Here is a 21976-nt window from a genome sequence, read left to right as displayed (position 1 = left end):
CTCGCTGTCTATGTCTCTGCCTCTCTGTGTCTCTCATGAATAAATAAAGTATTAAAAAAAATAATAAAATGCTATGTTTTAGGCTTTAAATATATCATTTTTCTAACTGAAGGTGAATAGCTTAAAACAAGAAAAACACCTCATATATTGAAGGATTGCCTTTGAACAAATATTTAAACTATTTATATATAGTATTATAACCTTTAATTCTTCATACAAAGATTCCAGAATCTAGTATTCCTGGTATATATTCATTTTGGAAAATGCTACATGTGAGAGACAGCTCAGTTGCAGATCAACCATTCTATCTTAAGCCTGTTCTTGTGATTTTGGAGCTCATCTTTGAAAACATTTTTTTTCTGTCTATATCAACTTAATAGGTTATACCATGTCTCCTTTGGTAGCAGCAGACACTCCATAGTGAATGTCTACTCTTAATGGCCTACATTTTAAGTCAAACCATCCCAAATTTGATTAGTCCATTTTTCCAGCGATTTTAATTTTTTAAAAAAGATTTTATTTATTTATTCATGAGAGAGACACACAGAGAGAGGCAGAGACACAGGCAGAGACACAGGCAGAGGGAGAAGCAGGCTCCACGCAGGGAGCCCGACGTGGGACCCGATACCAGGTCTCCAGGACCATGCATCCAGGGATCCCCTAAACCTTCATTTTTTTTTTTTAATTTTTATTTATTTATGATAGTCACAGAGAGAGAGAGAGAGAGAGAGAGAGAGAGAGGCAGAGACACAGGCAGAGGGAGAATCAGGCTCCATGCACCGGGAGCCCGACGTGGGATTCGATCCCGGGTCTCCAGGATCGCGCCCTGGGCCAAAGGCAGGTGCCAAACCGCTGCACCACCTAGGGATCCCTAAACCTTCATTTTTATCACAGGATTTAAATTTGTAGAAATGTATCAAACTGTTTAAGAATATTCAAAGTAAATACTTTTAAAGATTAAATTAGTTTCTTTTTGTTTATTTGTCTATAAGGCAAGTACAGGTGCCCCTGGGTTGCTCAGTGGTTGAGTATCTGCCGTTGGCTCAGGGCGTGATCCTGGAGTCCCAGGATAGAGTCCCACATCAGGGGGAGCCTAAATAAATATTTATTTTTTTAAATAAATAAAATCTTACAAATTATAAAAATGAAAAGCCAGAATTCACGATTCTATGGTACTTCATGGGTTTCTTATTCTTTAATTTGACCTCAAAATACAGTTTAATGAGTGGTAAGCTAATTCAAAGTTTTGAAAAGGTTACATAGGTTGTAGATAACTTGAGATTACAGAAACAGAAATTAAAATATTTATTTTTTTAAAAGATTTTATTTATTTGAGAGAGAGAAAAAGCACACCAGAGCATGTGTACACAAGCACATGCCTGAGCAGGGGCAGGGGCAAAGGGAGAGGGAGAAGCAGATTGCCCGCTGAGCACAGAGCCAACTGTATCCCAGGACCTGAGTGGAAGTCAGATGCTTAAGCAACTGAGCCTCCCAGGTGCCCTGAAATTAAGACATTTCAATAATATTTTTCAAGTATCAAATGGTCAAAGATTAGCAAATTGATAAGTTTCAGTGTTAGCCAGAGAGTGGAGAAACAGGAACTCTTTATTACCTGTGGTTGCTTGGAGTACAGATTGGATAAAACCTTATTGGATCTCAAATTGGGAGTGTTTAAAAATTTTTTAAATAAATGCTTTGATGCAAAAATTCCACTTCTGGATAAGAATTTATCCTACAGGTACACTTACATAAAGAGCACAAAGATGTTCAAGGTTATTTATTGGTTATAATTGTAAAAAATAGAAAACATGTAGAAGATTGCTCAAATTATCAATATGATTAAATAGTGCAGTGGTTAAGATCATAGAATACAGAACCACACTGTCCGGATTCAAATCCAGAGTCCATCACTTATCAGCAGTATGAGCTCAGACACGTTTATTTAACTTCTTTGTGTATCAATTTCTTCATCTATAAAATGGGCGTAAGAGCACCTAATAGGATTGTTGTGAGTTAAAAAAAAAAAAAAAAAAAAAAAAAAAAAGGATTGTTGTGAGTTAACATACATAAAGCACTTAGAACAACCTATGGCACATGATGTTATGTATTTATTTCATATTATTATTATTATTATCCATACAATGAAATATTATACAACTGATAGAATGTAGTAGATCTGTACATATGGACATGTTTTGACCTTTTGTACTATATACCTTGTTTCATCATTATCAAGTGTATTTTTATTTATTTCTAAAAAGATTCATTCATTCATTCATTCATTCATTCATTTATAGAACATGAGTGAGGGGAGGAACAGAGATTGAGGGAAAGAGACTCCCAAGGAGATTCCACACAGAGCCCGACTCCAGGCTTGATCTTATGACCCTTCTGAGCCAAAACCAAGAACTGGCTGCTTAACTTACTGAGCCACCCAGGCTCCCCTCAAATGTTATTTTTTATAATTAAAACATAGAAAAACTAATACCATCATAAGTGTTTCTTTTTTTTCCCCTAATTTTGTAAATTTGTATTTTCATGTTCAAATTAGACCTCTTAAAATGATTGATATACACCTGAAACTAATAGAACACTATATGTTAACTATACTGGGATTAAAATAAAAAACTCATTCTCTCATGAATAAATAAATAAAAATCTTTAAAAAACAAAGACATAAAAAAAAAACCAAAGACATAAATAAAAACCTTATTAAAAATGATTGAGTTGTTATAAATAAAATTAAAAGAACATTTCATATACCTTTCAATTCCTTTCCATCATGGACTCTCAAGTAGTTATAGCTTAATAAAAAAATACTGCTTCACTCTGCATTCTTTGACTACAAATATCACGAGAGTAGCCCTTAAGGCATCCATTTCTTTTTTTGTAGCTTAGGATTGCCCCTGGAAATCTCTTTGATCCAGCAGGTCATTTGATAAATTCTAATTCTGTGGAAGAAGTAAGGAATGCATCAGTGGATAAGATACAGTTTCTCCTCTCACTGAGCTGGCTTTTCTTAACAGTGAGACTTTAGAACTAACAGCTTTGGATGTTGCCTATTTCTTAGCTTTGAATTTTTAGATACTACTTATTGTACTTTCATAACTTAATTTTTTTAAAGCTCTTTATTTTTTTGAGAGAGAGAGCATGAGTCAGGGGGAGGGCTAGAGGGAGAGAGAGAAGCAGGCTTCCCGCTGAGCATGGAGCCAGATGCAGGCCTTGATCCCAGGATCCCAGGATCATGACCTGAGCCAAAGGCAGACGCTTCAACCGAGCCACTCAGGTGCCCCCCATCCCCCGCCCCAAGTAAAAGATTTTTAAAGTAGTTAGATTTTATTGAAAAGGAAAAGGTAAATATAAAATTATTTGCAATGTCAATGGAAAAATATCTCTCCAGACAGACTAAATGACACATGACATAAGCTTTATTTATTTATTTATTTATTTAGGTTTCTTTGGGAGTATATTTGGATTAATGGGTGTGTACATTTATGATGGAGAATTGGTGTCCAAGAATGGATTTTTTCAGGGATATAACCGACTGACTTGGATAGTTGTTATTCTTCAGGTAAAGCATTTAAAGTCTTAATGCTAATAAACCTTATTTTAATGTATAGAATCAGAGTAGCTCCTGATGTATGATGTGAGGGGAAAAGAACCTTCTTGTTGGTGTTCTCATTATATTTAGTTTATTCTGGGAAGTTAAAAATAGAACTGGTCTTAATGCCATAATGAAAACTTACTTTGAAAAGGTCATAAATGAACTTTGTAGTATTTAAATTTGACATAATTAAAATCAAGTTGAAGAATAAAAGAGTTGAAGCTGAAGGCAAATATAAGCTTGATTTTCCTACAAATTTGTGTTATACAGGAAGTCTGTGATTAGCCCATTAAGGCTCAAAAGCAGATCTAGATATTTAAATCTGTAACAATTTATAGTCACATATTGTAGTTACATATTAAAATATTCCTGTCAAATTATCTCAGTTTATAATTTGAAATTGTTCAAGGGTTAAGTAATTTCATTATCAAAATTATACTTGTTTACTCAGGAAGATATAAAAGTGAAGAGACAAGTCACTCTCCTCACAAAGCCTTTCTTTAGAGGTATTTGAAGCTGTGAGAAGCAAGGTCTTTTATGGAAGTTGGGTGAAGGTGGCAAAGGCTGGTTGTATTTTGAAAGCAGGTAGGATACTTCTATTCTTAAGATAGGAGAGAAGGAGACAAGAATAAGTGAAAATTTAGAGGAAATTTTAAGGAGAGATAGGGTAAGCAGGAGAGTTTGTGTGATGGCTCTTATTCTAGCAGAGAAAAGCCATGTTCCCCTAAGACTTGAGTAAAATAAAGAAGGTTTGGTACAGTTAACATGAGGGATTCATCAGAGACTAAATAGATGAATGAGTACATTGCCAGGAGGTAATGGGACTCAAACATCAATATGTAGTGAGCTCAATTGGCATAGTTTGTGACTTTTACTAATAATAAGCTTCTGTCATGTGAATAGGTATAGTGAAAGTTTTTAACATGGTAACCCAGATTTAGGAGTTTATACGTAGAAAACAAAGTAATGTAATGATATAAAGCCTCATTATTTAAAGAGGCACAGTTTGGAATTTGAGAGGGATTTATTTGGTAGAAAGTTCTTTCTACAGTTTTTTCAGGAAGGGTAATTCGACAGCAATAAGTGAATTGAATGGCAAGAAGCTGGAGGATGAACGCCAATTTAGGAGCCAATTGAAAGGTTAGGAAAATAAATTTCAAGTTACATTTCATTTTTACTTCAAAATAAAAACATTTTACTGATCCAAGTGACCAGTCTTTCCACATTTGTCTGAACAAGTGATGTTTAATTACTTAAATTGGTTGAGGATAGATATTTTATTCACAGTATAGTCAAACTGTATTATAACAAACCACACATTACATTGGTACTTCATGATATAAAAGGGCTGTGGAATAAAACCTGGAAGTCTGTTGGTTTTAGGATATCAATAAAAAAACTTATTATAATGTGATTAAATTTATAGGACAAAAGCCTAAAGCTTCATTGAGTAATGAGATTGTTTTGAAAAGCAGTTTAATATATGCTTGTTTAAAATAATCTTTTAAAACTTTTGCAGGCACTTGGAGGCCTTGTAATAGCTGCTGTTATTAAATATGCAGACAATATTTTAAAAGGATTTGCAACCTCTTTATCCATAATATTATCAACACTGATATCCTATTTTTGGCTACAAGATTTTGTGCCAACCAGGTAATATATTCTTTTCTATTTCTTTAAGTCTCAAAAATACCTAGAAAAATAAGAATTCTTGATAGGATCTGGTATGAAAAATTTTATTACAGCTTTTGAAGAACCATGCAAATATAGTAAAAAATCCATTTAACTGTCTTTTAAAAAAGATTTCAAACCAAATACATAAAAGAAAATCTTGCACTAGAAAGTTATTTTGCAAATTTGACCAGCCAGGATTTTCCCAATAGGCTGGAAAATTTTTTCCAAACTTTTTTCCCCAAAGTAAAATATTGTATAACAAAGTTCCTAAGTCATATAAAGTTATAAAATAAGTCTTATAATAGCACTTTTATATGTGGGATTTATATAGGTAAAACCAGGAGAGTAAAAAAAAAAAAAAAAAAAAAAAAAAAAAAACCCAGGAGAGTAGATGACATTTTCACAGAGGATGTGTGATGTCGTGATGCCAAGGGGGAGACAGAGTCAGGAAGAATGAAGCTGAATACCCATTACAGATGGTGTTTAAGGCCCTATTATTTTTTTTTATAATTATTAGTTTATAATCCCAGAGTAGTGAGATTATATTTTAGTGGATTCCAGAATACTATTCTTGGTTTTCCTCTAACTCCACTCTCTCCCTCATTTTCTCAACCTCTAAACTTAAGAGTCTCCAAAGGATGTGTCCTTGAACCTCTTATTTACACTCAGTCCCTTGGGTGATTGATCTCTATTCTCAAGGCTTTAAATACCGTCTTCCCTTCCTTTCCTTTTCCTTCCCTTCCCTTCCCTTCCCTTTCTTTCATCTTTCACATTTTTATTTGAATTCCAGGCTTGTATATTTAATTGCCTATTTGACATTTTCACTTGAATGTCTACTACATAATTCATTCCCTGTAAGGATTTCCCAATTTAGTAAATGGCAGCACCTCCATTCTTACAGCTGCTCAGGCCAAAACACTCCTTGGGTTGAACAGAAACAGTTTATCCACAGTAACTAATAGAAGGCAGAGTCTATAGACATGGAATAGACAGGCTTATAAAAGAAAGTTCAAATATATGGAAATTCTTTGTCTTAGTGAAGTAAGGAGGTCATCAACCTCTCTTTACCTTTCTCTCACACATCATTCTAATATAAAAATAAAGCCTATCAAGTCTTCCTTTTTAATATCTCCAGTCAGCCATTTCTCACAACTTCCCTTGCTACCACTTATTTATCATCTGGATTAAGGAAATAGTCTCTTGATTTTTTTTCCTTGCTTCTTCTCTTGCTCTGTGCCCCTACAATTTTCTCCATTCAGCAAACAGACTAATTATTTTCAAAGTAAATCAGATCGTATCACTACTGTGCTCAGAAACCTTCTCTTTTCCATATTACCAAAAAGTTGTCATTATTAATGGCCGATTTGATATGGCCCTCAGCTACCTTTCTATGCTCATCTGATATTACTTTCTTGTTCACTTTTTTTTAAAAAGCTACAGTAACCTCTTTGCTATGAGCTTTGACTTGCCCTTCAGTCATCATCTTGGAATACTCATCCACTATGTATTCACATGACAAACTCTCTCACATCTTTAGGTCTTAGCTCACATTTACTTTATAAGTAAGCAAGGCTACAGCTTGGCCTATAAAAGGTACTCTGTGTGTTTGAATGAATGTTGAAGATCTTAAATTTTTTTTTTTAAATCTTATTTATTTACTTAGAGAGAGAAAGAGAGAGACAAAGATAGTGAGAGAGAGCAGGAGCAGGGAGGAAAGGGAGAAGCAGGCTCCCCGCTGAGCAGGGAGCCCAATGCTGGGCTCCATCGCAGGACCTCAGGATCATGACTGAGCTGAAGGCAAACACTTAACCAACTAAACCACCCAAGCACCTCCAAGATCTTAAAATTTTAATACAACTAGTAAAGTTTATTTGTGTTACTGAGAGTAAGATAGGATTATGGATGGAATATGGCAGTAGAAAAACATAATATGCTCTTTATATTTCTATATAGAACATTATGGTTTCATCCTTAGAGCAACCTGGATGATAGGTCTGGGACACACATGTTGAAATGTGTAATTTTTCTGAGACATGAATTTAAAAGTATTTGTTTCTAGTTTGGTATGGGAATGAATTCCTTAGCTAGCAAGACTAACTTAACAACTAAGATCTACATCTTCATGTGTTTTCTCTATTCATTAAATGGGGAAATTATTCGCTTCTATATTATTTGAGAATGTTTGGAACTTTAAATTAGTTTAGATTTTTTTGGAACTGTATTTTTTTCTAAAATTATTTATTTGACAGAGATAAAGAGCACAAGCAGGGGGAGTAGCAGAGGGAAAGGGAGAAGCAGGCTTTCTGCTGATCAGGGAGCCCTACACAGGTTCGATACCAGGACTCTAGGACTTGAACGGAAGGCAGACAGCTTAATTGTCTGAGCCACCCAAGCACCCCTGGAAGTATAGATTTTTAGAGTAGAAAAGGCATACCTTTAAAAAAAAAAATAAAACCTCATATAAAGCTGAGTCAGGGTATTAACTCTAAATCTTTGAATCATGCAGGGAATAAACAATAAGCAAGTAAATGAAAAGATAAATCAGTAGAGGGACAAAAGAGTACTAGTTTGTCAATAAGATACACCTGCATGTAAATCTATGTTTCTGAGGGACTGTGTAAGGTAAGTTGGAAAGAAGACAAGAAAAGACAATGATTCTGTTATTGTTAAATGAATGAATGTTTTGACACTGAGTCAGATGAAAGAAATGGATTATTTTTCTTATAGTTTAACTAGACCCTCTATCTTTATGTATTCTGTTTTTGTGAAGAACATCTCTTAAGCAATAAATCCAATGATCTTTATTCCAAATGTATTAATATATTTTCCTTTATCCCCATGTCACTTCCTAAAACTGCTTTGTTTTGTTTGTTGTTTTCTCAGAAATGGTACCCCTGACTGCTCCTTTGGTAACCTATCAATCCTTACTCACTCTCTCGTTCATTTCATCCACTGCCATGTCTTCTTGTTTGTCCTGTCTATGAAGATAAGTCCCAACTTCAACTCTAGATCCCTATTTTCAGCTGACTGCTAGGTATCTCTATTCCCTTTCCTAACTTATTTTTCTTGTGTTGATTACATTGCTTATTGATACCATCCTTGCATTTAGGCTTGTTTATTCTTTTATCAAAAATTTATTAAGTGTCCACTATGTACCTTCCTTTCACTGTACCAGATCCTGGAAAAACAGAAATGTGTGAATGAGATATGGTTTCCTATCTTAGAGGAGAGCACAGTGATTAGAAAGACAGACATGTTAATAAATGAGAACTTTATGATCAGTGCATCAATTAAGTAAATATACAGTTCTGTTGGAAATCAGGTGCTCAACTCCTTGAAATAATCATTGTATTTGAATAGTTTTTCCCCCCAAATTTTTTTCTCTCAGAACGATCTAAAAATGGCTGTCTTGACAAGCAGGGGATTTCCTGATGTATTAGGTGTTCTAGTAGATCCTGTTAGGAATTTCATAGAATGGATTCCTGCAGTGAGTAGGAAATCAGATCAGACAACTTTTCAGTTGAGGATATGGTTCTGTGTAATTCAGAGGTCCAGAAAGCCAGGCAAAGGTTAGAATGCCTGATGAAGAAAGTTTTAAGTCAGAAGCTTATCCAAAGCTTAAATAATTATGAAATATTCCTATGGTAATAATTTTTCTCAAGAGATATTAAAGGAAGTTTTTTTTTTTAAGATTTTATTTATTTATTCATGAGAGACATAGAGAGAGAGAGAGAGAGGCAGAGACACAGGCAGAGGGAGAAGCAGGCTCCCTTATGCAGGGAGCCTGACGTGGGATTCAATACCAGGTCTCTGGGATCACGCCCTGGGCTGAAGGCGGCGCTAAACCGCTGAGCCACCTGGGCTGCCCTAAAGGAAGTTTTATGCTATCTTAATCTTACACATGTACCTATAGCCAAGGCTTTTGAAAATTTTGTTGCCCATTTACATCAAGCTATTGAACACTAAATATTTATTACAACAGACCGTTATTGAGTTCCCTCTATGTCCTAGGCACTCAGGTATAAAGATGAAGGAGGAGCACATGGTTAAGCATGTGCAAACATGTAAATAATGTATTATTTAATACGGTATAACAAATATTCTCATAGAGTACCTCTGCCTAGGGTAGTGAGTCTTGGAGACATTAGACCTCAGTTATGAATAATCAATTTCCTTTGGAGAATGGACATGGCAGGCAGAGGGATTAGCCTCTACAAGGGCACTGTCCTGAAAGGCACACAGTGTTCACTGAATGGAGTGGCTGAATTATAGATTGGGTGGGTGGAATATGGGAGATGAGGTTGGAGGGACCACATTAGGAGAGGCCCTTTATGTCATAATAAGGTCTGTGATCTTTTTCCTTTATGAAACAAATGTTTGTTGTTGTAAAGCAGGAGAGTGACTTTGAATTGTTATAGAACCTTTAAAACCAAGACTAACTCATGTCCCTGTAATAGCACTTTAAAGAATGTGCATCTTAAAAGTTAAAATTGGTATTCAGTTTATCTCCACTTTAAGTTCTGTACCAGTTTAATTTATTTCCTATTTATAATAAGGTATATTATATCAATGAATTGATAAAATGAATAAACCAAATGTACCTTCATTTAATCAAATTTCCTTTTCTAAAGCATCTCCTATGAAATTGGTCCTGAGTTTTATTACTACCTTAGATTTTAAACTGAACTTCGCTAAACAAACAAAAAACTGAACTTTACTTTGTTCTAAAAAGAATGTCATTTTTTGGTTATATTTTCAAATATTGTAGGAAAAAGACTTATTAAGGAGAAATACATTTATTATTATTATTTTAAAAATATTTTATTTATTTATTCATGAGAGGCACAGAGGCAGAAACATAGGCAGAAGGAGAAGCAGGTTCCATGCAAGGAGCCTGATGTGGGACTTGATCTCGGGAATCTAGGATCATGCCATGAGCCAAAGGCAGATGCTCAACCACTGAGCCATCCAGGTGTCCCGGAAAATACATTTAAAACGTCTTTACTTTCAGAGACAATATAGTGCGGTGGATGAAAGTACAAGCTCTACAGTCAAATATACCTAGATTTGAATCTTATTTTCTACTTAAAGTTGTAAGATTTATTTTTTTTTTTTATTTATTTATTTATTTATTTATTTATTTATTTATTTATTTATTTATTTATTTATTTATGTTGTAAGATTTTAAGCTAGTTACTTAAACTCTCTAACCTTCAGTTTCCTCATATATACAAAAATAGGGACAATACTAATACTTCTTCGTAGGGTGGTTATAAGAACTAAATGAGATGCATGTAAAACACATGGTTTGAGTACCTAGAATGTACTAAGTATTCAGTATTTGTAATAAGTACTTAGGATTTGTTGGCCATATACTAGAACATTTTTCCCAAATTATAATTATTTTTATAAGTGAAGAAATAGAATTTGTTTTGCTTTTAATCTGATTTTCTCTTTTTCATTTTTTTCTTCATCTATTTAGTGTCTTTTTCCTTGGAGCCATCCTTGTAATAACAGCTACTTTCCTATATGGTTATGATCCCAAACCTACAGGCAATCCTACTAAAGCATAGTCGTATACTATCTTTAACTGGTTTTTCACAATGGTGCACTAGGAATCTCAACATTAATCTTGCATAGAGGACTTCTACAGATTCTAAGAAGATATCATCATGCTGAATCTCATCATATTGTTCAAATGGTTTGAAAATATAAAAGTTTAAGGATAAAATATATGTATATGTTAACGAAATACCTATTACATCTAGATATCAAAGCTTGAAAGTATTTCCAGGGATTAGAATAATTATTGGAGAAAACTTGAAATCTGAGTTTAAAAAGATTTTACCTTTTGATTGCTGCAGAAATGTTCTATGCACTCTTTGCAAGAGCACACAACAAATATCAGATACCAATTTTTGCAAGTTAGATCTATTTAACCTTATTAAATTTTTTTATCTTTTTCTGTACAGAAATATCAAATTACATGGAATATTCAAAGTTTGAAAATTATAATTGCCTATTAAGCTGTGAATAGAAGTATGATTTGAATAACATTTTCATGTATCTGAGATTTTTATATTTATACAAAAGATTACTAAAGAAAGGATTGCTAAATGTTATTTGTTCAACTACATAAAATGATAAGGTTACGTTCTGGGTCTAATTTGTGAGAAAATAAATTCATATTTAAATTCAATGTAGGGAAATACATCTATTTCTCCATCTACATTTTAAGATCTTTTAGTGCTTTGAAACTGCTGAAAGCAATCCAGTTGCTCCTGTGCTAGATAGTAGCCAGATTTTGCACTAATGGAGTTTTGTCTTTAATCTCTTAATTGCATTTCTTTTCTGTAAATCAGATAAATCCTTAATATTTCTTTAAATTAAGCTTCTGTATGTGGTAATTTCCATTAAAGTTTCAAAATGTAATTTAAAAGGATTAAATACTCATTTAATAATTTAAAATAATTATTGTCTAATATCTCCATTTGGAGAATTTTGAACTATCAAAGTATATACTGTACACAACTAGAATGTTTTTAAATGAATATTTTAGTCATTGCTCTGTAAAAAATTTCCTTTAATCTACAACTGTTAAAAAAAACAACCAAAATAATTATAGTATAGATGTCAATAAATTGAGACCAAAATGACCTTTCTTAGAGACATTCCAGATTGCCATGATATTACATTATTTTAAGTGGCCCTAAAGCTGTAAACTGAAGGCTGCTTAGAAGGACCTTTTAGGCCTCTCATAAACCCACCCTCCCCAGGAATACTCTGGTCACATGTCTGGGAGAGGTAGCGAATTCCGAGTTCCCTTTCTGTGACCCTATAAAAGCTGCTGGGAAGGAGCCACCACTTTGATTTAAAATAGTGGTTTCTTTTCCATTTTAATTAGCACTGGAGTTGAAGTTGTAAATTACATGAGTTATTTAATAAGTTGTTTCAAGAAAGAGAAAATATAGCAAAAATGGTAAGGTGAATTGGTGGGCAAGAACTTTCTAAAATTGGGTTATGGGTTTAATTTAATTATTGACTATAGGTAGAATTACCATTGTGTATAAGAAGTATTTTACTTTATTTTTTCATTCATGCTTTATATATTTTTAAAGTCTCCCATTCTAATAATATAAAAATGGTAAAAAAATAAATATTTTTGTATAGTTATGATGGATTTTGTTAAATAGAATTTGGCTCAAAAATACCATGTTACAAACTTTTGGCTACTTTGGCTTATGGGACTGGCTGTGTTACTTTGCTTATGCAAACCTAGTCTCTATAGGACACAGGCCTAATCTATTCCATTCAGAGTTCACAAGTGTTTAAAGTGACAAAATAGGGACGCCTGGGTGGCTCAGCGGTTGAGCATCTGCCTTTGGCTCAGGGGGTGATCCCAGAGTCACGGGATCGAGTCCCACATTGGGCTCCCTGCATGGAGCCTGCTTCTCTCTCTGCCTGTGTATCTGCCTGTCTCTCTGTATGTCTCTCATGAATAAATACATAAATAATATTTTAAAAATTAAAAATTAAATGACAAAATATCTTAAATCAATTTGCTAGTGATTACAAGTTGGAACTAACCAAATTTTTTGGAAGCCTGACCTATGATTTTCAGTCATCACCTTTGAGAGTATTTGTTTAATAAATTTACCACATTCCGAGCATGGTGCTTTTAGATTGTAACAGCATTTAGACTTACATCTTACTGTCTACTGCTGAGTGAAATCTAAATCCTGCAAATGCAAAGAATTCAAGAGTAAATACAAAGATTTATCTTCAGCCCACATGGGAGTACTAGTGGGGTACTAATATATATTAATTCAATGTACATTTACAACTAATTGTTAACTCAGGCTTAGTCTGTCCCTTAAAAAAATGATAAAAGCAAATACTGTCTATCAGACATGTTAATTACCATAATATATTTTCAGGTGTCCAAGATAACAGAATTTTCAAGATTCTCAATTAAGCTTGTAAAAATATAAGCAAGATTTGTGAGAAAGGACAAAGTATCCAAAGCACATTTTCAAACCAAGCTTTTATTAGACAACTTAATTTATATCTTGCTTTTCTAGAGGGTTTGAAGTTGTTAACAGAGATTGGGTTGTGTAGCTTATAATTTTTAATTCATAGAGAAGAAATCGTATTTGAGAAGGTGAGCCTGTTTGTAGACCATGTCATTTTAACAGATAATGCCATTTTGTGTGTGTGTGTGTGTGTGTGTGTGTGTGTGTGGTGTGTTTTGATGACCTCCAAAAGCCTTATTGTATCAATCTTAAATAATGATGACTTCTTGATTATTTAAATTCTTACTTTTAAAAGTTTACTTGTTATCTCTCAACTACTTTGTTCATTATAAAAATGTCCTAATTCATGGGAGAGGAGTGCCAGTTGATAGTTCTAATAAAAATTAAGAATATGGTATTTGGGAAGAAAACTTTGAAATTCAACATGTAGATGTTTCAATACAGTAAAATCATCAGTTTTTTAATAAGTGATTTTAGGGAAGCTGTAGGCTACTTTTATGGTGGAAATTGTAGTTTAGAGATGCAAAACTTAAATGTTTACATCAATTTATTTTGAATGTCACAGTTTCATTGAAGGAAAGGTAGTTTGATATTTAAACTAGATTCTAAGGAGACAGAATCTGAAAAGAAACCAGTTGACTTTGTGCCCAGTAGATTCAGTGTAATACTGATTATTAAAAATTGCTACATTTTTCCTACATATCAAATTACTAGACTTTTAAAATGTCATTGTATTGTCATTCAACTGAGTTTTGTTTTTAAAAATAGGTTTTAGCATCATTTTATTTACACTTTCATTGTTATAATATTTAATTACACATGGATGTATGCTTTACATTAAGAAAAGGTTTATGAAAGTTATTTATGCTATATTGAAAGTCATCTTAATAATCTCCCAGTTATGTAGCATATTTAAAATAATTACAGGACCAAAGAAAAAGCACCTTTATCAAAATCTGGTCCTATGTGCCTTGCTTTACCAAATACCTGACTTTTCTGGAGGATATTACTGTAATTCACAACTTTGGACACATGGGGAAATTGACATTTTACGAATAACTATAATTCAATTTTTTGGATGTTTCAACATTTGCTCTTTAAATCTATTATCTAACAATGTTAAAGTAAGAATATAAGCATTAGTAAACAATACTTATTTAAATAAATTATGCACCGTTGCTCCATCATTGAGCTTTTGAAACTTTAACAAAGGTATATAGCCTTCATTTGGTTGTTTTATTTCTTATTATAAGATATAATTTACTGTGATTTTTAAAATATTTTTTTAATGATTTGAATTTTGAATTTATTCGTATGTCTCTGTATTTCATTTGTTTGGAAAGATTCCTTTGAGTTTGGGAATGTGATTTGTATATTTAATTTTTTATGGACATAATTTAGAGGAATGTATAAAAAATTGGTCTTTTGTTAAATGGCTTTTTAATGGATCAATTTCTCTTTGTCGTTTTTTGGTATCCAGTTATTATCTATTTAGTAGATTTATGAAAAAGATTTTCATAATTAACTATATAAATTTCTTCCTATATTTCCTTGTTTCCCTTTTCACCTGTGTTTGATTTAACTATTAATTAGACTCTTCTATATATATCAAAAATGACTCCCTGATCTTTTCTATACCTCTCTAGTTACCTTTACCATGTGTGATCTTCATTCCTTTTTTCTAGCCTATGCTTTAGCATGGAAGACTGGGTTTTATTTAAACTAGTTAGAACTTCTCTGTGTGATAATAGCCTAATTTTTTGTTGTTGTTGTTTTAAATAAATATCTCTTTGCTAGCCTCAAGGTTAAGTGATTACAGTAATTGGCATATATTTTCTTCATAAGTCATTGAATATAGTTGCTTCTTTGTGACTGTCAATTCAGTGCATAGACATCAAATGATAAGCAATATGAAGGATTTCATTCATTTCCATCTCTATTAGTGAAATAACCTTGTACAAAATGCTTTGTTTTAAAGTTCACTAAAGACTATCAGCATTTAATTTATTTATTTGAGAATATCAGCATTTAAAAATGCATACTTTGGTTTCTTTTTGTGAAGAGCATTAACTGAAAATCTTTACATCTTTTTGGAATTGGGATACTTCTTTTGTTGGAAGTATATCATACTCCTTGAATTCCAATGCTATGCAAATACACCTCACAATCGAATCTTACAGATAATTACTGCCATTCAACAGATAGTGACCAGCATTAGTAAGTAGTCTTTCTTAAGGTCCTGAAAAGTTTTGAATTGTTTCAAAGCAGGATTGATAATAACATACATATTCCAAAAAACGAAAACAGCAAAGAGGAAATAACTTGCCTTTAAATCCTAAAGATGTGAAATTCTGGTATAGTAGAGAGTCTTGGTGACTGCAAATTCAGAGGTTTCCCAAATTTACCTTCAGGTTCAATAATTCACTAGAAAGACAGAACTCACTGAAAACTATTATACTCACAATCACGTTTTTTTTTTACCAGGAAAGGATACAAATTTGAACCAGCCAAAGGAAGAGACATATAGGATAAAGTCTAGGAGGGGTCCAAACTCTAGTTGTCCTTTCCAGTTGTTTACTCCCTTTGGGGTCATGGACAGTTATCTATTTCTGGCCATAGTATACACACAGTATTGCCGATCAGGAAAGCTCACTCATGTTTTGGTGTCCAAATTTTCATTGAAATTTTATTGCTTGGCATGACTGATTCTTTGCCTAGATGGTTGAATTCTCCAGCCCTTCCCCTCCGAAAACTGGCTAACATCAGGTTACAGAGGCTCATCTTCAGTCATCTGTTAGCATAAATATTCAGGTGTGAGGTCCTAAAGATGTAGTCCAGAACTTTCTTTGGGTAAGGCCAAACTCCTTACACAGTGGCCATTTATGTCTACACACATTCTTCTGAACTGATGAGGATGACACCAGCAATGACAGTTGTTTATAGAGACTTTTATACTTAATTTCAGAAATGTTGTCAAATGATTCTGAACTTATGATTTGAGTGTAGAAAAACATTTATAATCAGATATAGTGCTAAGGAGCACATATAGTATTTATTTAGTTTTTAGTGCTGATGTTTAATGACTTAAATGCAGAGCTATTTTTTATTTAAAGAAATTTAAAAATTAATTTATAAACATACTGTATATTAATATACAATTTTGAGCTTTTATTTTTTTAAGATTTTTTTTTTTTTATTTACTCGAGAGACACAGAGGCAGAGACACAGGTAGAGGGAGAAGCAGACTCCCTGTGGGGAGCCTGATGTGGGATTCCATCCCTATACCTGGGATCACTCCCTGAGCTGAAGGCAGATGCTCAACCAATGAGCCACCTAGGCGTCCCGAGCTTATTTTATTTATTTTGCCACTTCAGGCATTAGAACATAAATGCCTCTCTGGAAGGATTTCTTTTTCTGGTACTTTTTTTTCTTTTTTCTTTTCTAAATTTATTTGACAGAAAGCACGGGCAGGGGGAGCACCGGCCTACTTTGGCTGACAGTAGGCTCACTATTAATTGATAGGTTCACATTTCCCCTAATCTTTTGCTAGAGTTAAGCATCAGCCCTCCATTGGATCTAACCAATTTTTTATTTATGAACCTATTTACATTTATTCGCTTAGGATTTCTAATACGTAAAAATAACTTCTTTAAAATAAGTAACAGGGGATCCCTGGGTGACTCAGTGGTTTAGCACCTCCCTTCGCCCAGGGTGTGATCCTGGAGTTCCGGGATCGAGTCCTGCTTTGAGTCCTGCTTCGGGCTCCGTGCATGGAGCCTGCTTCTCCCTCTGCCGTGCATGGAGCCTGCTTCTCCCTCTGAGACCTCTCTCTGTCTCTCATGAGTAAATAAATAAAATCTTAAAAAAAAAAAAAAAGTAACATATTATTCCTTTGGAAATAGTTTACTTGAGTTACACATTTTCAACCTTTTAAAAATATACCTCCCTGAAAATCTAAAAGAAGAATGGATATCGCTACAATGGGGTAATCATCTGAAAATACACTCTTACTAAAATGTGCATTAAATGTAAAGTATTTAAGGAGTTTAGCTAAATTTGGCAAATCAAACTTACATATTTGTAACAAAATTGTGAATGTGCTTGTTTTTGTTTGCTTTTCTTAAGATTTTTTTATTTGAGAGAGGGAGTGAGCACAAGTGGAGGGAGGGGCAGAGAGAGAAGCATACTCCCTGCTAAGGAGGGAACCTGACATCGAGCTCCATGTGGGGCTCAATCCCAGAATCATGAACTGTACCAAAGGCAGATGCTTAACCAACTGAGCCACCCAGGTGCCCCAAGTGTTTTCTAAAAGACACTGCGTAAAATAAATAAATAAATAAATAAATAAATAAATAAATAAATAAATAAATAAATAAATAAATAAATAAAAAATAAAAGACACGGCGTATACAAAAACATGTTTTCTAATGATTGAGGGCTTACATGGTCTCCTTTATTTTATTTCATTGTTTTTTAAAGATTTTTTTTTTAATTCATTCATGAGAGACACAGAGGCAGAGACACATGGGCAGAGAGCAAAGCAGGCTCCCCACGGGGAGCGCGATGTGGGACTTGATCCCAGGATCACGCCATAAGCCAAAGGCAAGAGGCTCAACCACTGAGCCACTCGGGTGCCCCTTATTGCCATTTTAATAGCTTCAATCATGCTATGACAAATTTTGCCAGCTTAGGTTTCAAAAATTCATGGGTTATCTCCATGCATTCACAAAGTAATCATTGTTAAAGACGTTTTCATTTAAATTTCTTCAGTTTTTCATTTTGAAAAAAATTACATTTTTCAACATAAAAGTTGAAAGAATGTTGTACTCATTTACTCTCTACCTAAATACAACATTACCAACATTTTTCCGTACTAGCTTCATCAGGACCCTTGACTCCTAAAATACTTCAGCATGCATATCCTAATACTAAGGACATTTCCGTATTTAACCCAATACCATTATCATACTCAAGAAAATTTAATTTTATTGTATCATCTTAAGTTCATATTCAGATATTTGTTTTTGAGCCAGGATATAATTGAGGTTTCATGCTTTGTATTTGATTGTTTTATTAGTCTAGAAGATCCTTCCCTGCACCCCTTCAGCTTTTTTTCACCCATGATGTGACTTTTTAAAGAATCTAAATCACTTAGCTCCTATCCTTGATCTGTCCGTATCCTTTGACTTGTTCTTTATTCTTTGTATTTCATTTGAACTAGAAGTGGAGTCTGTAGGTTTGATTAGCTTCAGCTTGTTTTTGGAAAGAATATTTCATAGATGATTTTATAGATTTTGTATTTTATCACACTAAAGACAATAATCAGTCATTTGGTCAAGGTGTTGACTACCAGGTCTTTCCATTGTAAAGGTCATTTTTTTTCTAGTTGGTAATTAGTAACCTCTAAAACAAAATTTTGGCACCATGGGAATACTCTTTACCTAACAGTCCTTTTGTTCAATAAATTAAGCATCAATTGATGATTCTTAGCTGAATCATTTATTATACTACACTGAGGTGCAAAATGGTGATTTAATATTTTTTTAATTTTCAGGGGCATCTGGGTAGTATAATCAGTTAAACCTCTAACTCTTGATTTTGGCTCAGGTATGATTTCAGGGTCATGAGATAAGCCCTGAGTGGGACTCCATGGTGGGCCTGGAGCCTGCTTATGATTCTCTCTCTCTCTGCCTCTCCCCCTTCTTTTGCACACACACTCTAAAATAAAATTATAAAAATTGAAATTTTTAATTTTCTAATTTTCTTCTGCTTTTATTAGTTTATATTCTATTTTAAAAAAGACTATTTCCCTTTTCCCAATGTCCCCTCTTCTTTAAAATATCACTAGATCTTCAAGTTATTCAATGTATCATAGTCAATTAGAGTCACAGTTTTTTTTTGTTTTTTTTTAAGATTTTATTTATTTATTCATGAGAGAGGCAGAGACACACAGGCAGAGGGAGAAGCAGGCTCCATGACGGGAGCTGAACACGGGACTCGATCCTGGGTCTCCAGGATCACGTCCTGAGCCAAAGACAGACGCTCAACCACTGAGCCACCCAGGCATCCCTACAGTTCTTTTTGATGTGAGCCAACAGCCAGTAGAAATCACTGCAGGCCAGCTCCTGTGTCTTTTAGACATGACCACATTAGTCTGTGAGTTTTTCCTTGCTTCAGTCACAAGATGTCCCAAACCTGGAAAATCAGCTATTTCTCCAAGGAGCCTATTGTTTTTAGGGGGAATGGAATCTGGACTCTGTTTACTTTTAGACCATTTCAGTGGACAGAGCTAGAAAGTAAATTTTTTAAAAGTTCATGAATTCAAATTGATACCTAACGTTAGTTCTTAGTTTTATATTTGCCTCTTTTACACTGAAAATACTTGTAACAATATATTTGTTTTATTATGTAGTATATTTTTTAGTACTTACAATATCAATATTACTAATGGTAAACATACTGAATAAAACTTAAAAGACTTCTTTGCAGTTCTTTTTGTCCTTAGACTGACTAATAGCCCACTAAGGATGTAGTGTTCAAAAGTTAATGGAAATCACTCTTTTTCTCTATATGGCTATGTTAATAATGTGATACAACTAGGTGAACTTGTTTTGTATTCAATTTTAGAATTTACATAAAGATTTTTATTCTATTTTTGAATAAAGGATTTACATGGTTCAAAGTTAAAAGTATACTCAGAGAAGTCTGTCATGCCTATCCTTCCACCCCGTTCTTAACCACTCCCAAAAGTAGAATTTTCACTAGTTTCTAGTTTGAATTTCCTGTTTCTTTTTGAAAAATAAACAGTTACGGATATTGCTATATTTATTGTTTCTTTTGAGATGTGGAATGTGTTCTCTGCTTTTAAATTTCCTTTTTATGTTTAGAAAGCTTTGTATGTTCTAGCGGTTACATTTAAACTATTGACATTTTATGTTAAGCTCTTAGAGCCCCTTTTTTTGCTTGTCTAGGCTTCTAGTTTATCACCTTTAAATGTTGATTCCCCGAGGCACCTGGGTGGCTTGGTCAGTTAGGCATCTGCCTTAGGCTCAGGTAGTGATCTTGGGGTCCTGGGATTGAGCCTCGTGTCAGGCTCTCTCCTCAGCAGGGAATTCTGCTTCTCCTGCTCCCTCTGCCTCTCTACTTGCTTGTGCTCTTTCTCTCAAATGAATAAATGAAATCTTAATAAAAAAAAAAGTTGATTCCCATCTAATTGCCTTGTGACAACCAATGAACTTATTTTTTCCTCCTTCCTCTAATCTTCATATTAGTTCCCTTACTTCTATTTGATTAGAGCATATATAACATTTACACATTCCTTTCTCACTCTAGTGCCTAGTGCCTGTTTTATACTATTAAATATACTTAATACTCTCCACTAGTACTTTAGCTGAATCCTCCCCAATCACGTCAAGGCTGGACAGAACTCTTCCAGTAAAGTATATAAGAAGAACTTCTACACACACCTTCCTCAAGTTCTGGCATGTTTAAAATTTATTCTAGAATTGAGAACTTTTTTTTTATTTTTTATTTTTTGAGAGACAGCATGCACAAATATATATATATATGTACACACACACACACTCACATACAATAAGTCTGTTAGAAGAGGACTGATCTCTTATTTACTCTTGCAGCTCTTCTAGCATAAAGCCTGGGATATTCTGGACATTCAATGAGTTAAGTTTGTCTTTATTACATTATTACTAACAGCACTTGCCACAAACTGCAATTATCTTCCTTTTGTGTTTGTTTCATAACTTTGTCCTCCAGTATAATTAAGTTTCATGTAGATAAATATGATCTCATGTACTAATGTATCCTCAGTGTTTAGTAAACCAATGACAAACACTCATAAGGTAGTCAAAATATTTTTTGAATGACTGAATAATCAGTTCCTTAGGATGGTAAAATTAGCATAGATGGGTGAGGTCTCATTATGAGGGGCTATGAAAAGTCAGAGTCACCACACAATAAATTATCTTACCAGCTCTCTACATCCACCCAAAACAAGCTCCTGGGAACTTAGTTTTGAAATCTTGTCATGATTCCTCTAAAGAGCTTCAAGTTGGGGCTGAAATGTTTTAGCAAGGGAATATTTTTAAACAATGATGACGGGTACTTGACTGGCTCGGTAGAACATGCCATGCTTGATTTTGAGTTCAAGCCTCACCTTGGATATGGAGCCTACTTAATAATAATAATGATAATAAACAAATGATGAATTTACTTATTGATGGTAAAATGTAACTTGAACTACCCATTAAGCTAAAGTGCCTTCTTCTCCCTTCCATGGAAGAGTGCTTTGTTTTCCATTTCTAGTCAAATATTCTATGTAGAAATAGAAGGAACAGAATATTCAAATTTATTTTTTAACATTTTATTTATTTTGAAATAATCCCAAACTTACATAAAAGTTGCAACAATAGGGAGGTGCCTGGGTGCTCAGCTAGTTGAGCGTCCCAACTCTTGATCTCAGTTCAGGTCTTGCTCTCAGGGTCCTGAGTGTAAGCCCAGTGGAGCCTATTTAAAAAAAAAAAAAGTTGCAACAAAACACATTCCTTTTACCCTGTATATTAGCTATCTATAGCTGTATTACAAACTACCCCAAAACTTAGTGGCTTAAAACAGTACTTTTTATCTTAGTTTCTGAGACCCAGAGAAC

The 21976-nt window shown here is 33.8% G+C and overlaps 1 protein-coding gene across 1 annotated transcript in view; it reads left to right on the top strand.

Annotated features, from left to right (window-relative positions):
- The window catches only part of SLC35A3 (solute carrier family 35 member A3), a 51337-nt gene extending 39647 nt beyond the window's left edge, over positions 1 to 11690 (top strand). Inside the window, 3 exon segments of the mRNA NM_001003385.1 lie at positions 3453 to 3571; positions 5124 to 5257; positions 10761 to 11690. Coding sequence (NP_001003385.1) covers positions 3453 to 3571; positions 5124 to 5257; positions 10761 to 10851 — 344 coding nt within the window. The 3' untranslated portion in view covers positions 10852 to 11690.
- Positions 11691 to 21976: the final 10286 nt, after the last annotated feature.

Source organism: Canis lupus, chromosome 6, assembly GCF_011100685.1.
Source record: "Canis lupus familiaris isolate Mischka breed German Shepherd chromosome 6, alternate assembly UU_Cfam_GSD_1.0, whole genome shotgun sequence".
NCBI classification, from domain to species: Eukaryota; Metazoa; Chordata; class Mammalia; order Carnivora; family Canidae; genus Canis; species Canis lupus.
This window is presented reverse-complemented; position numbering and strand designations above follow the sequence as displayed.